This window comes from Echiichthys vipera, assembly GCF_963691815.1.
Source record: "Echiichthys vipera genome assembly, chromosome: 11".
Lineage (NCBI taxonomy): Eukaryota > Metazoa > Chordata > Actinopteri > Perciformes > Trachinidae > Echiichthys > Echiichthys vipera.
The window spans coordinates 24512383-24528568 of NC_139836.1; the positions used below are offsets into that span (position 1 = coordinate 24512383).

The window sequence follows — 16186 nt, forward strand, 5'->3', positions numbered from 1 at the left end:
GTGCTGGAGTTTGTTTGAGTGTGTGTGTGTGTGTGTGTGTTTTGGCAGGATAATTAGACCTTGTGCTTTGCTCCCTGAGAGTTATTTAACCACAGGGCTGAGCCATAATGAATCTACATTGTCACGGACACTATACGCTCTCACACACACACACACACACACACACACACACACACACACACACACACACACACACACACACACACACACACACACACACACACACACACACACACACACACACACTGTGTAAATGTCTAAGTGAGAGGTTGAAGGGAGAGAGAGGACAAAGGGGAGAGAGCCAGTGAGACGGACAGCGGACAGAGAAATAATTCATTATTATAATATTGATGATTACACTCCGCTGTACATTTTCTCCAGAAAAATAATTAATCACCTAAGAAGAACTTTGCTAATTTCTCAGGCAATAAAGTGAGCTGAGCCACCTGCATGTTTGTTTGTGAGTGTATTCTCAGATGATGTGAGTCATTTTGACAGCTCTACACCCCAAAGTGATGCAGCTCTGCCTCTCTGCCGACGCCTTCAGGCAGTGAAACTGAACAAAGCTCTTCTGTCAACAGTGGCAACACACTGGTAGCTCAGCATAACGCTAAGCCTATGTTATATATTTGCAGATACAATATCAGAGCTGCTGTCCACTGCTGCCGCAGACATCTGATCATTTTCCGTCAGGCAAATGTGTCTGTGTTCCCATTAAGAGACACCAGGAACAGCAGCTTCATAGATTATTTCAGAAGCGTAATGTTAAGTTCTGCTTCCGCTGTCAAGTTTATAACTACATGTGTTAGTTTTGCTAAAAGGATACTTTGCACAAAGCAGAGATGAATGCTGAACGTTCACATGGAGAGAATTATTTAAGAGTACATGTGGCTTCACATGGCATCAGAGCCACTCTGCGCATCTCTATTAGAAATATCATTAGTTTTGTGGGTATTTGGTCATTAACCAAAATATTGGATATTTTCGAGCCTATGTGGCACTCGAATGAAAGTTAAGGCCATGCACAGTTATATTCTACCCCTTCCATACAGGCATCAAAACTCTGATTGGAAAATGCATGATCCCTGAGAGAGAATAAGAGTAGAATGGACATAATGGACACAAAGCAACTTAGCAGGATGGTCAGAGCAGCGGCCATTTTATTTGTACCGTTGCCAATGTAAAAAACTGTGATGGCAGATGAGCTAACCTCTGCATATAACTGGACTTGCGGTGAGTCACAAAATCACTGAGGTAAGGTTCTCTGACAAACGAGCAGTGAAGTATGTGGAGGCATCTTTTGTGCCCTATATCCATTTGCCCTTATTTCCTCAGCTGTGTTTTCATTTTGAGCAGGACAAACTGCTTTGTTTCAGCATCAAAATGTTCTCTCTCTTCATACTGATGATTAAGAATCTGATTCAAATCTGAAAAACGTCTTATGCTGCTGTGGTTATGAAATCATGTGTATGTGCACTTGTCCACAGCAACACCTGGCAAGAGAACAAGGAACAAGCGTCCACGTTCCTCTTTTCTCTGCCCCCTCATTGTTCTACAGCATGAACAAACACACATGCTGACACTTTCTGGATCGTTGTATACCTAAGTTCACACAGGGCTGACCACTAAGACGCAAACACATGCTTCTCTTTTTGTCTTTCTGGTAGTGTGACTAGGTGTTGAATCATCACGCTCACACATATTTCTCCAACCTTCCTCTGTATCCCTCTGCAGCTTGAGTCACCGCTGAGGGGGCCAAACGGGCCTTGCATGACTCTTGGCGCATACCTTATTCCAGGTCGTGGGATTGACTGAGTGATACTGCTGTCAGCCGTTACACTCATGATTTTCCCAGACTTATGTGCCTTGACTTGGTGAAATGTTCAAGCTGCATGTTGACGGTATACTTGATCATCCAGAAGGCAGGTAAATGTAGTGATTGATCAAAACCAAAAACTGAAAGATAGATGAGTAACCCAGCTGTTAATGATGGGTTTGAGAGCAATCTAACGACTGCTGGAACCACAAGTGCACTCAAATAACATCCCTTAAGGGGATTCATGGCAAGTATATGTGTGTGTGTGTGTGTGTTTGGGGGAAGATATAGCAGCAAGAGAGCAGAGAGAGTTAACAGTTTTCCTGTTTGATGCCGATCAGCACCCAGGAGTGTAAGCACAGCGGGGAAGAAACATTTTGACTAATCAGACTGCACGGCTGGAGAGTTGTTGCTTTAGCACTGTTAAGCTTTTGACACTGAGGGAGCATTTTCAGCTCCCTTCTTGCACTCCTGTCATGCCTTTGACTTCATTTTTAATCCATTTCTCTGATGAGATTAAAGTCTGTTTTTCCCTTACTTCTTGGCTTACTAAAGCTCCAGTCAGCGCTTCGATAGTGGAGTAAATAAAACTGTGATGATGCAACATGCAGAAATATTCCCAAGGAAACAGAAGCCAAGAGGAAAGGATGTCTTACTGTAGCTGTACTCAACTTTACAACACACCTTGTCTGACCAACTGATGGCTAAACGGCATCATTCAGAGGGTTTACAGTGTATTCTTTGCAATACTGTGATTATCTCTACAGTGAGGCAATAGTCCGACAACAGCATCTGTCATTTCATAACATAATGAGAAGTGATTAACCAAGCTAGAACACTCATTTTCAAAATACTTGACAGTAGGACACCAGTGGCGAGAAGGTATATCATGATGCATACAAACAAAGCAGGGACCCACTCGTAAAAACATTGCCCCATAGCGCTAAGGTCAAAACCTCCCCGAAAGTATAAAACTTTACTAGATCTTAATCTTTTATTGGAAATAATTTGTGTTTCCTGTGTTAATATTCAACACACGTTCAACTATGACACCACATAACAATACTAATATCCATATATAGGTCCATCCATTACATTACAACCATTGTCCTCCACTGGTGAGGGGTCATATGGCTGTTTTCTTGTTTCTTGTTGATTAGAAACAGAACAACTATAATTTACTGGTGACTGCAGCATCTTGATTTTCTGCAGCTTCAGGCCGAGTGTTTCTCGGTTATTTTCAGATCAAAAGTCATTTTATTCTTCTCGCCCCGAGCGCGTTGGAAAATCACCAGCTGGTCACAGACTCCCTTAAATCTCCCACGGTGACATTTTTGTCCTGACCCACATTCGCAGTTTAACAGCCGCTGTTTTGACTTAGCTGTGGGATTTGTTGTGATTCTGTACCACAGACTGAAATAACTTGATAAACACGGACTAATCAGTTGATGATATTGGCCAGTCATGTTGGATAGGGTCACAAATCACTGAACAAAAAGGGATTTTACACATTCAAAGTAACCCCTAGATGGAACTCGACCTCTGACAAAAATAATACTTTAACAAAGACAACTTCCCCCAATAACAGCAACAAAAACTACAAAATGCTGGTGTATTTGATAAACATCATATACATCTTTCAGCTAACCACAGTCTTCCTTTGTCTGCCAATCAACTGCTCTACTGCAAATGTTGAGCATTCAGCACTTAGCTCAAGTGCTCTATAAATGTGGTCACTGGTGGTTACTCTCAATACCCAGAACCCCTCTCCTACACACACACACACACACACACATACACACAGAGTACATGATCACAAACCCTGAGGAGAAGCAGTCTATTGAAGTCGTCTCCGATGCGTCGGAGCTCTCGTCCGATTGCCTCCGTCTGCATGTCCCCTGCTGCGTTTCGTTGCCGCGAGTTAGAGGGGCTGCGAGATTGTCCTGAAACAGAGAAGACAAAACCATTTTGCTAATTTAATCAAACAAGCACTTACTATAAGTATTGCATGCTACAAACATTTAACCGAGTGTACTGCAGCTGCAGCTCACACATTCTTTCGCTGCAGTTTTGCAATGATTAAAAAGTTTAGAGCTGTTCCATGCGTGTTGAACTAATTGTATTTCAGCAAGGCTTTATAAATGTGAAGCATAACAAAAGGTAATTAAAGAGGAGTCTGCAGCTTTATGTGTGGTTCGGGGTTACGGTATGAAAAGGTAGTTGAAATACGACTGGTAACATCAACAGAAAACATAGTGAATGTATTAACAGAAGTATATTCAGTGTTCCAAGATGCCGGCACATTCATTGCAACATATGTCGACTCAATGAACACATCGAATGACATAAAGTCCTCTTGGGCCACACAGCATCACCAGAACCTGCAGGTCAGACTGTGGCCACTCAACCAAAATCACCACACAGCCAAATTAAGTTCCTGTCAGCTGTATTCATCCTTTCACTTTAAATCTCATGTCAAACAGTGAAGACATGCAACAACCAAAAAGAAAATCAATATCAAAACATGCTATCCTTCACATGTGATGCCACCAGCATTTGAGGAAATGAAAAAACACACAAAACAGAAAAGAAAAGATAAGAAGAGTGTGATTCATTCAGTGGATGTGTCACAGCATCAGAGCAGGGACTTCTTTGGTTTTGACTCAGTTTACTTTATTTGAGGTTATAAAAGATGCATGCTCACAATGCTATGCTAAAAACCACAGAAGGCATGTAAATCGGAGTATTATTGATGTTGGTGAGATTAAAAGACGATCCTATATTTTCATGTTTACTGTGACAACAGATTTTAATAGATGAGGAGATAAGATACCATCAAATTTAAAGTATTTAGTTTCATGGAAAACAGTCACAGTATTAAATGCATTTGTGTCTCACTGGCATCATAAAGAAGATGCGGAGAAATACCTCTCCGCCAGCTGACCGGGTGAGCGAGTGTGTGCTTATGCATGTGTGTGTTTCTGTGGTTAATCTGTGATATTTTAACAGTAAGTCAGTATGAAAAGCACGAAAGCTCTGACCTCTCACTGATCTCCACGAATGACTCGAATGCTGTAATGAAACCCAGACTTAATATTTCTCACATCCTCCAATATTCAAGAGCAAAGAGGCTGCATTCTTATCGATCCATCAGCCTGCTGACTGCACCGACAACACCCACAAGAGTGTTTATGACGCACAATATGGGAATGACCACGGAAAATACAACAAGTGTTTACTGTACTGCATTTCCCAGAGAACAAAAGTCAGTCAAACAGTGTCAAGTGATGCCATTTGAACAGCAGAGACGACAAATAATGTAACAGATTACCTTGTTTCCCCTTAAAGTTGATATTCATATTCCTTTAATTTAAATCAAAACACACATTTAATTTGTGGTTTGATGATGCCGAAGGGCGAGCAGTTAAAAGGCAACACATTTAGTCAGTCTCATCCTCACTGACTTTTCCTTTTAAGAGAAGACACAAATCTACGGAGGGTTAATAGCCAGCGTTTGTGCTCTCAGAGCTCTCAGAATGTCTAAACCGTATCTGTTAGATCGAAGCCTCAGGCAAAATCTATCTTTCTGCAACCAGCCCCAAGGTTGTGTTATAATTAAACTGTGTGACTATAAAAAATACATGCATCAAAGTCGACTGTTCCACTCCGGCTGCGACTGAAGAAACCTGACTGTAGGTGTGATCTTCCTGCTGCAGCGGGAGGAGTGAGTACTGTAAAAGGATAGCTGTAATCACGCTGTCAGGAAGCGACAACAACAAGATGATAAAGTGATCGTCCTTAAGCCTTCTATCTCGCTCGCTAACACATAAACAGGCCAGTGTTCCTGATAACTGAAAACTTTTTATTTTTGCATCAAGGCAATATGTGTGTGTGTGTGTGTGTGGGTTTATCTCCGATCCGTGCTATCTGATGGACGTAGAGGATTGAAAGAGAGGCGAAGGGCTTCAGTCTGCATCTTACAAAAGACCTGCAGGCCTATTTTGTGATTATTCGTGTGATTACGTACTTAATGAATGACACGAACATGGAAACGCGCCGGTCTGTTTTGACTGGTATCTTGTCTGTCTGGCTGCAGCGAGAGAAAAGAGAGAATACAAGAGACACAAGGCAATCAGTGCAGCTAATCACTGCTATTATAAAAAGTAGAGTCATACGTACAGAGGTTACAATAAGGAAGTTTCATTTCTGCCTCCAGAGATATCTTTTCTTTAACCTAGAAAACACTGCTGTCCTTGTAAAGGCTTCTAACATGCAGTATTGTGAGTTTATGCATCTAAAATATAAATGACTGACCTATTTAGAGAGTCTGGAAAAAACAAATTCATTAAATGAGACAACAAAGTCATTACAGAGTAGATATATTTGAGGTCCACTGCACTGCAACACTGTTAGGGGATTTGCACCGTCATTTGTTGCTGTTTTTTTGTACCAAATGACAGCTCCACGCCGCAGTGTTGTTTGTTACCAAGCAACGGGACAGACAACTCGCTGACGGCTAAGAGCCTGCGTGTCTTGTTCTGTTTTTGCATCCAAATAAACAGCAGAAATAAAAACAGGATTAGGGCTGTGAGAAGTGACTTATGTCCAGAAAACACTCGGTGGCTCCATCGATACAAGCTCAACCCCACAGAGCTTCAACTGACCACTTCTCTCGATGCTTCCTCTTCATTTAATGCTTCCAACTCTTTCGTTGCTTTAACTTTACTTTCAGCATTTCAACTCCTTCATGGAGACGTGTGCTGATACACATGAAAGTCTATTTACAGGTCTTGGGGAGTACTGCTGCGTACGAAGCCCACTGATACAATGTTCGGCAGTATGTCGGTGAATACAAACGTCCCCATGCAGCCTACTGTCGTTTTAGCTAACTTCTGCTTTCTACTTCTTCTCTATTACTTCCTGCTTTTACACAGCTTGTTTTGTTTGAGCACCCCCTGGTGGTTCAGAGAAAGCTGTAGTAAAACCTGTCTGTGCATGTTTGTGGCTCCTGCGCCATCTGTGGAAGCCCACGCCACATTGTCTCTCTGTAGCCCACTCCTAATCTCTGCCTGAGGCTTGCGGCTTGAGGCGACAATAGCTGATATTAGTGTAACACAGGTGAATCTACAATCAAACACAGCAGTCATGTTGCATTGTGGGTAATGTAGGAGCCAGGTTTTGAAAAGGAAGAACAATGCGTGGTATAAAGGTGTGGCTCTGCTGTATTAAATTTCATACGCAATATTAATTTGGTGCCTGGGAAACATGTCGGTTGGATGCAACTACGTTCCAAAAGTTGAACTTTGAGTGCCATTGCAACATGAAAGCACCTGAAAAATATGTCCCTGCTCACCGCATTGGCGGCACTCTCACACATGGGCGTGCCTTCCATGCGTTAACATTCAGAGCGTTTAAATGCTGTTTAAAAACCCGATTATATTTGGGTTAAAGGCATACTCCGGTTTCTTAAGTTCTCATACCCCGGTTAACAGACCTAGATCACTCCTTTAGTAACCGGGGTATTCATGCATGTAAACATCTTACCCGGAGTAATATCGGGTTTCCAGTCTGCGCATGTGCCAGGGGGTTATAACTCCCCCTCCCCACTACGTGGCGGTTTCTGAACCGGAAATGTAATAAATTAGAGGCAACGGCGTCGAAAACAACATGAAAAAAACAACAGTAGAGCGTTACCTTAAAACCGAGGGAGGACTTTGCCACAGCAAGTAACACCACTACCAAGTAATTTTACCCCCCCTTGTGATTTTGACAACAGTGAACTGGAAAATAAAGCCGTTTCCCGACCAGCTGTATGTTGGTGGAGCGCCACCTACTGTACCGGAGGAATAGTAACTCCCGTCATGTGTAGGGCCCCATATACAACATGATGTTTTAAAAAAGTTTGAAAGCTCCAAAGATTTAATATGTTAAACTATTTTGAATATTTCATCTGCAAGTTTTTAACAGTGAACTTACAGTACATTAACTTGTTTGTTTTGTTACATCAAAAATTATTCTTATTTCGAGTAATATTACTGAGTTTGGGAGGACAGACTCATTTATTTAGTTAGTTTCACTGAATAATTGCTGCGTCATTCTTTTTTTCTCCTTTCTTTTAATGACTTGGTATACACACCCACGCACACGCTTGGGCGTGGCCAGAAGTCAAGTCCCCTCTTCCTTCCTGTAAATCTGACTCAGCAGGAGTCCATGAAAAACTGTGAATCCGAGGCAGCAATCCAACATCAGCAGAACTAACAAAGCATGCCGAGGCGTCTGAGTCAAACCCATTCACAAAGTGAGCGATGCTAACACAGAACAAAAATAAATACACTTGTCTTTACGCAGTATCACAAAGTGCCATTATGTGTTTGTTTGAGTCCAAGAGACCAAATGCGCTCACACCAGAGAGTAGCAACTCAACACTGTCAACAATTTTTTTATTCTAAATCAAACCTTTGTATATTGGACATGACTTTACTACAAATACGTTATTCATTTCCAATGAGATTATGAGATTAGGCTTGTTTGACTGGTTAAAATGCATCCGGTTGGGGTTTGGGAGGGTTTTACACACTCCAAGTCAGTAGACGTTACTCAACAGGAAGAGTATTACTACAATGGAATGAAAACAGGAATCAGCAGAAATGGTTTTGGCAGCACCGAGGAGTCATGTTAGTGTGTTCTGGAGATGCATGTTTCAGCCTGAATTTCCCTCTGGGGACCCATTGGAGAGAGGTGTGCTGGGGAATTATTAGTCAACACACCACAATGTGAACCAAACCGAGACTGATTTAGTCATGTGAGAGAGCAGCAGTATACTTGTAGTGGAAAAAACTCACGCGTAAGATCTAGTGGGAGAAAAGGGGGGAGTACAAAAACATCCTGAGCATGTTTTTGTTCATCTTTTTACTATCATTGTTAACATTCAACACCATCCGCCCAAACCCTCAAATCTTTGATAAAGGAAGCTTCAGGGAGCTTGTGCTGGGCTCATATCTGGTTTCATATTTTGCTGTGCACCCACACAGCAGCAGCAGCAGCAGCAGCAGCTAAATTTCACTGTGAAAACACTCAGGGCAACTTGTATTGGCGGATTCGGGCCAGTAACATTCACACACAACAGGTATGGTGTTTCCAAATATAGTACCAGGGTGTGCAGTCATGCATTGGACACCTACTTACTTTAGACACTTTGATTTGCAGGAATGCAGTTTACCAACTTCTTAAAACAAAAATAGTAGTGAGAAAATGATTTCAGGCATGAAAAGTTCTTTGAAGGGTGGTAGATTTAAGAATCCACGCCATTACTGGATATATTAACTATAGCAGCAGCAGTAGCAGTACAAAGAAGGGGGCTTTCTTAAAAACACACATTTTACACCATTGCTGTTGTATAACGGTTTTCTTCTCGAAAATGTATTTGGTTTATATTGTTGAATCCATGGTCTGCGTATCGTTTATGCGCCGCTTTTATTTGTCACTCCATCACTTGTCAGAGAACTCTGTTATGAGAAACCTTTCCACCTGCGTGTATTCATGCAAAGTGCCTGTGCTCACCGTGCTGCTGGTGCGTGCCCGGTCCTCTGCTGTGCGCCTCAGCCATGCGCTGTAGGGCGTGGTTCATCACCTGGCCGGTGTGGCTCGGAGTCTGCGTAGCTCTGTCAGCCGTCACTGGCCTCGGGGAGAGCGGGGAGCTCGGCAGTGAGTCGCAGTCAGAGGAGAAATATCCACTGGATGGGCGGCGAGGCAGGTGGAATATAGACCTCGTCTGAAACACGCCTAGGCTGTCGACAGGGGAGATGCTTTTGGTTCTGCACCAGGACGGCGAGTCCGGCTCTCCTCTGGTCGAGTCGGAGCGACCAAATCTCCGCTCGCCGCCGTCGTTTGAACGGGAAGTTTGCTCTGAGGTTCCAGTGGCACCCACGCCTTGTGGATCTCCTTCGGTCCCCTGTGCTGCCGTTACTGCGGTCGAGCCATCGGACCGGTTTGGTGGTCTGTTGGATGAACAGATCGGCACCGTCAGTGTGGGGTTCCATCCCTGTGCCCACACAGCCTACCGCCCCACGTCTCTGCTGCAGCTGGAGCAACAGCCGGATAGGAAGCAGCGCACTGCTGCGTCAGAACCGGACCTCGTGTTTTTCCTGTAAAACTTCGGGTTTTCTGTCATTTTAAATCTGACTAATTTCACCGGGAAGCGCGGTGACTGGCGCGGCGACGCGGACGTGACAACAACAATAAACTAATAATGTCATATTTTATCTTTTATGAAACGTTACCATATACTAGCTCCGTGCCACATGCGGCGGAGACCAACAGAAACGTTTGGAGTATTGAGTGTTTTGTCAGTTTATCAGGCGGTAGCGCGGGTTTGCTGCCCAAAGTGTCCGCCCGGTGCTTCTCCGTTTGACAGAAGTTGCTGACTGCAGCAGATCGTTGGGGGGGGGGGGGTAATCAGGCATGAAGGAGCAACTTCAACTGCGTCACACATTAACAGTCTGAAAGAAATCCATCTCAGTCGACCAGTCGGTCTGAAACGGTATTTTCGAGTATATCAACTTAACACTGCTTCAGTGTGTGCTGACATTTCTGCCTATTTGGGGAATTTATTGTGTCAATGTAAAAAAATATGCAGATATTACTTTTGTTAAATCAATTTATTTAAACCCCATTGAGCAGGAATGAGAACAAAATATATTTTACCTTTGTCATTTTCAGTTTTTATCACCAAAACTCTCGACGTGACATTCTAATAAAAAGAGACTCATCCAAATATTTTGATACAGCGCTTCCTGTTTGTCCAGACTACAGCTTCCTAAGCGCACGGGCTCCCAGCGGCAGTGACCTACTTCTGTGCCAAATGACCTAAAATTATAAGTGGTTTTTAAAACCATGTCTCCGTGTATCGACAATCACACTTTTACGCACCTTTCATGAAAAGAGTCATCCTTCCATTGCTTATTACGAATTATTACGCACGGGCACACAGCGTCGAAACCCGCACTTTAAGTGGACGCGACGTCTTTCCTCCAGCCATATGAGAATATAAACTTAACCCCCGCGGGTTTCGGTGCAGATCCGAGCGCTTCCAGAGGAGATATTGAGCTTGTCCATGCGCGTAGAGAAATGGCACCAAAACGAGCCGACGGTCACCTCGCCGGGAGGGAAAAGCAGACGGAGAGAAACCAGCAAACAAGGCATTTTTGATCAGGTGTCAGGGTGTTAAATATTTAACCAGAGCCGTTCAGCGTTTCACAGTAGTATCAAGAGCTGCAGTTTCTCTATCTCCGTGGGTGTCGACAGAACGGTCTCACACAAAAAAGTGACATTTCAGATTACAAGGTGAGGTTTCACTTTACTATTAAGGCAAATATATGAAAATAATTGAGCGGCAGTCACATGTGAGCCTCCTGAACTATTTGGTCTATATTTGTAGCTTTCTTCTTCAAAGCCCAGCGGTGTGTGTGCGCCTCCCACAGGGCAGCGCGGACCGAGTCTCAACAGCTGGCTATAAAGTGCCAAAATGACCCTTTACAGTCCGCTAATTGCCCTTTAAAGTGTAAATATCCGAAGAGCTACAGGTGAACTAGTCTTAATTTGTCTCAAAAAATCTCACGTGAATTCATCATCTGTCATGGAGTGATACATTATAAAGCGGCTGAACTCGATGACCTCCTTAACAAAGCAGACAGTCTCTGATGAAAACAGAGCAGCTCTTCTATTAGAAGGAAAACAGACCGTTTAAGTTTGATGGAAATGTGAGTGCCTGCATAAAACCCCTATCCAGCGGATGAGATGCAGTTCATCCCAGAGGATAAGGCGACCTACATAGATTGTCATTTTGACCCAACGCAGCCTTTATGGCGAGTGAAATATCACTTGCACGCAACTTGTGGTAATGAGGTTACGAAATGAGCTAGAGCCGGTGCGCGCTGCGTCGCCAATTATACCGGCGCAGCTTTTGACTGCAAAACGCACTAACATACTCCCAAAGCCCTCTCGGTATAAAAGAGGAAACCTTCATAAAGTAGAAAAAAAGGTCGCTTTAAACTCTGACTGGAGTACTGCAGGAAAATAAAGCGATGTAAAAAGGCAATTAAGTTGTTTTATCTCGCTTTTTACGCACACTCCCCAGTAAGGTTACAGTGATATAACACAACAAGAGGAAGCATTACAATGTAAAAGCAAACTATTATTCATTTTCAGTATTTTAAAAATGCTACCATCAAACATTACGGGGGGATAACTGTCTTGCATGCCGGTCAGGGGGTAACTGGATTATTTTTGTAATAATCCAAAATAAACGACACACACACCTTTGCTCCCTCTTTCCCAACTCACCTGGACGGATGGTGCATGTCAGTGGCGGGACATCACCACTGGCTCCGACAATAACACGATGACAAGTTGGCTGTAATTGAAATAAGTCTATATAATATCAATGCGAGTCCAAATATGATCCACAGGTCCAAAGTGAGCAAAACATAAACTTGTAAAAGTGAAAAAAGAAAAGAAAAAGTAAAATAAATCCCAAGAGTTATTTGCTGAACTTCCCCGGGAGAGTCGCTTTAATAATCCGCCGCGTCCGAGTGGAAACTGCACCAGAGGAGGTAAACAAACTCCAGCCTCAAACTGCACTTTGTCTTTTCTTTTCCTTCCTCTCTCTCCCTGCGTCTCTTATAAGACAGAAGGCACTGTGCTGTGCTGCGGACTGATATGAGCGCTCCTCCTCCAAAACACGACCCACCTCCTGTGGGTGGGGTTTCTCTCTTCGCTCCATTCTGCTTTCTCTGTCTCCCCCTGTCTGTCATACGAGCCTCTTACTGGCATTGAACACTCCAGTGTGTGTGCATGAAATTAAGTGGCGATAGCAACTAGAGGATATATTCCAATAAATTATGACTTGTCTGTGTCTCTTTCTGTCTCTCACCATGTCTCGTCTGTCTCTATACTGCATGTCTATAGTATTCCTGCTTCCAGTTACAAACTTCTAACCAGATCTTGAGTTTGTACTGAATGAACACTGAAAGGTGACTATATTAGTCTTACAGAAGATGTCTCAATGATACTTAATTAACTTGATTATGAAATAGGGCCTCCTACAGTCTGGCCTCTGTAGTAAATAAATCTCTGTATATCACTATTTGTTATGTAACACTTTATTTTAAAATAAAAGGATAAGTATTATTTTGTTATCGCGTGGCAGTAGCTCAGCCCATAGGTGACTCAGCTGGAAACCGGAGGGTAGCCGGTCTGAGTCCCTGTGGGGACCATGAATGGAGTGTGGACTGGTGGCTGGAGAGGTGCCAGTTCATCTCCTGGACACTGCCGAGGTGCTTTTGAGCAAGGCACCGAACCCCCCACCATTGGCAGCCCCCTCGCTCTGACTTCTCTCCATTAATTTGCATGTATATAGGTCCTGTTTGTGCATGTGTGTGTATTTCGGTGATGTGTGTGTGTAACATGTAGTGAAAAAATTGAATTTCCCCTTGCAGGATTAATAAAGTAATTCTTCTTCTTCTTCTTCTAATGTTTGGAAAACATTTGACCTCTCTCTTTGTAACTTTCCAAAGTTGCATGTAGCTGTCTGTTCACCCGTGTCTTATATCATTTCCTGTATGGACTAAATGGGTGAGTGCGCCCATTTCTCGCACTCTAATCCATTTTATCTTATGTGTTTTAAAAACTAACAGAATCAGTGTTTCCTCTTATGCACCATCTAAGAAAGCTGAATGTGCATTTGATATTGAGACCTTCACAATTTGGTCGAAACTGACGCCTACACTTGTACTATGACTGCTGGCATGAAAGTAGAATCCAGCATGAGCTACTACTGCAGTTATGAATCATCCTAAGAGCTCCACTGATGCCATATTCATGTTTCTGAAGATAGATTCACGTGTTTCTAAAAGACTGGGGAGATTCAGTGAAATAAAATATTTTTCCATGATGAATATGTGCTCTCCGATTTGTACAGTGTGCTTTGTTTTTGGGCTGTATACTCGTTTACACATATGAACCCCTGGACAATGCCAGGAGAATTAGGTCTCGAAAATAGTCCCGATTCAGGAGATTCTCCATGTCAGAAGCGTTCTCACTTACTGGAAACGATCAAGGTGAGGGGTGGGGCCTAGGGTGGCGCCTGGGTAGAGCGTGTAGGAGACAGGGCATGACGCAGATTACACCAAAGTGCTGGAGCCGGTTTGTAATTTGGTCATAAACAACAGAATCTCCTACTGTTCCTTGAATTTGTCTGACGTTTTCAGCCCTTTAACAGAAGCTTCTGAATTTTTGTTGTCTCTCCAGTTTGACAGTTTCGTTGGTGACTTTGTGTAAATCCCCCTTCTTCTTCTTCTTCCCCTGGTTTGTTTTTTTCCAATATGGGTGAGAAACGGCGTCAACACGCTCATTCACTCGCCGTGAAATCTCAGGGCAACGATCTGTTGTATTCACTGATGGGCAACCCAAGAGATTACACTTTGTCCTAGGGAGTCGGCAGAGTTAAGTCAGTTGGATTTCCAGTCCGACTGAGTCCGCTAATAGATAGTAGTAGATCATTGTACATGTGTGAAAGGGGCTTATGTGGGGTATGTAGTGTGTGTGTGTGTGTGTGTGTGTGTGTGTGTGTGTGTGTGTGTGTGTGTGTGTGTGTGTGTGTGTGTGTGTGTGTGTGTGTGTGTGTGTGTGTGTGTGTGTGTGTGTGTGTGTGTGTGTGTGTGTGTGTGTGTGTGTGTGTGTGTGTGGGTATCATTATGTGCTATTATTTGCTGAAAAAAATGACATAAATAAATACATTGTTATAAATCACTGTTATGTGTGAATTCAATAGCAAGCAGCCATAGCAACAGTACTGTTGCTTCATGCTATGTTACCAGTTGTAAAACTGAGCTAACCATGACTTAAACTGACTAACAAACAAGCAGTAATGATGAACGACCTGATTGACTTCTCTGTTGGCCTGTATAAAGTATTAGAAACTTCTCCACCTCATCTGTCATGTCCATATTATAGCTACTGCATCAAGACACGTTGTCGTGATACTGCTGTTTCAAAAATACAGACACTGCTATGGTTAAGGTTCAGTCTGTGGATAGGGAAACATTGTGGTTTGAGTTAAAATAACTGATTTGTTAATGTTAGTGGACAATTGTGGTCAAATATTTTAGTTAGTGAACGACTGATTATGGTTAAAGGGACAATGTCGACTATCGGTAGGAAACAGGAAACAAGCAGCGACCTCCTGTGTGGTAAAGCCTGATTGTTTTTTGACCCATCCATCCCCCGACCTTCCCCCCCTCTAAGATGGACAAGAGTCCTAAGCCTCTTTCACACTGAAATCCTGCAAAACTGCCGTAAAGAAGAGCGACCATTACACCGGCTTTACTTTCTTCTTTTTTAAACACTGAAGCAAACAGCTGTGGCATATTACTGCCCTAGTGTTTTCTTTTAGATAGCATGTTGGCATCTAATGTCAGTGCGTGTAGTTCAAGTGTTGATGGTAAAAGTATATTCCACTTACAGGATGTCACTACTGCATTCAAACAAGTCCTATATCTTGCAGGTAGCGTTGGCTGTGTGATGCTGAGGCGGAGGTGAGGCCCGGTGGGTGGCAACGGAGAGTAGAGTTGTGAGGGGCGCCTGAGCGGGAACATCTGATCTACTCAACTCCAACAGCTGCAGGGCAGAGGAGCAAGAGACGAGTCTCTCACACACACACACACACACACACACACACACACACAGTACACAGTATGCATACACACGCAAATCGATACAGACAGACAAAAGGATGAGACAATCAATAGCATTTACATGTGATCAATAACAATCAATTCCTCAGAGTGTGGGAAAATGTGTGGGAATGGCTGTAAATATCTGCCTTGGCTACTGTTTTCTGTTATTTTTGTCTTTTACTCTTTGTACATCAGGCAGAGTGTTGTTCGACGTGATGATGATGATGATGATAATAGTGGTGATACTAAAGACTGTGGCAATGATGAGGGAAATGTTAAAAGCATGGTCATGCTGACCCAAAAGTAAATGGATTGATCTCTGTTGGATGTCTCTGGACTGTGAATATGGTGGGCGGGACATATGTACAGCTGATCAACTTATAGCTCCAGTAGGGCTGTGGCAGAGTCATATACAGAATACATATTGATGGATGGAAAATATCAAGGGGAATGGTAACTGGTCCTAATGTGTTTTGAAGAAAATAGAAAAACATGCTACAGTAGCTCATAGAACCACACGAGCAGCTGCAGTCTCTAGTTCTTGTGGTCTGTTTAATTGACAAACCAACATTTATGCAATAAAAGCACCTGCTGTGACTAATGAAAAACATGTTGAGTATAAGTAATAAAGGAAAGG

General features: G+C 43.0%; 1 protein-coding gene across 1 annotated transcript in view; it reads right to left on the minus strand.

The window, feature by feature from the left end:
* The window catches only part of bcl2l11 (BCL2 like 11), a 23940-nt gene extending 11460 nt beyond the window's left edge, over positions 1 to 12480 (minus strand). Inside the window, exons 1-3 of the mRNA XM_083923571.1 lie at positions 12158 to 12480; positions 9377 to 9813; positions 3638 to 3759 (exon numbers count right to left, since the gene is read on the minus strand). Of these exons, the coding sequence (XP_083779697.1) occupies positions 3638 to 3759; positions 9377 to 9813; positions 12158 to 12174 (576 nt within the window). The 5' untranslated portion in view covers positions 12175 to 12480. The remainder of the gene's footprint in view (positions 1 to 3637; positions 3760 to 9376; positions 9814 to 12157) is intronic.
* Positions 12481 to 16186: the final 3706 nt, after the last annotated feature.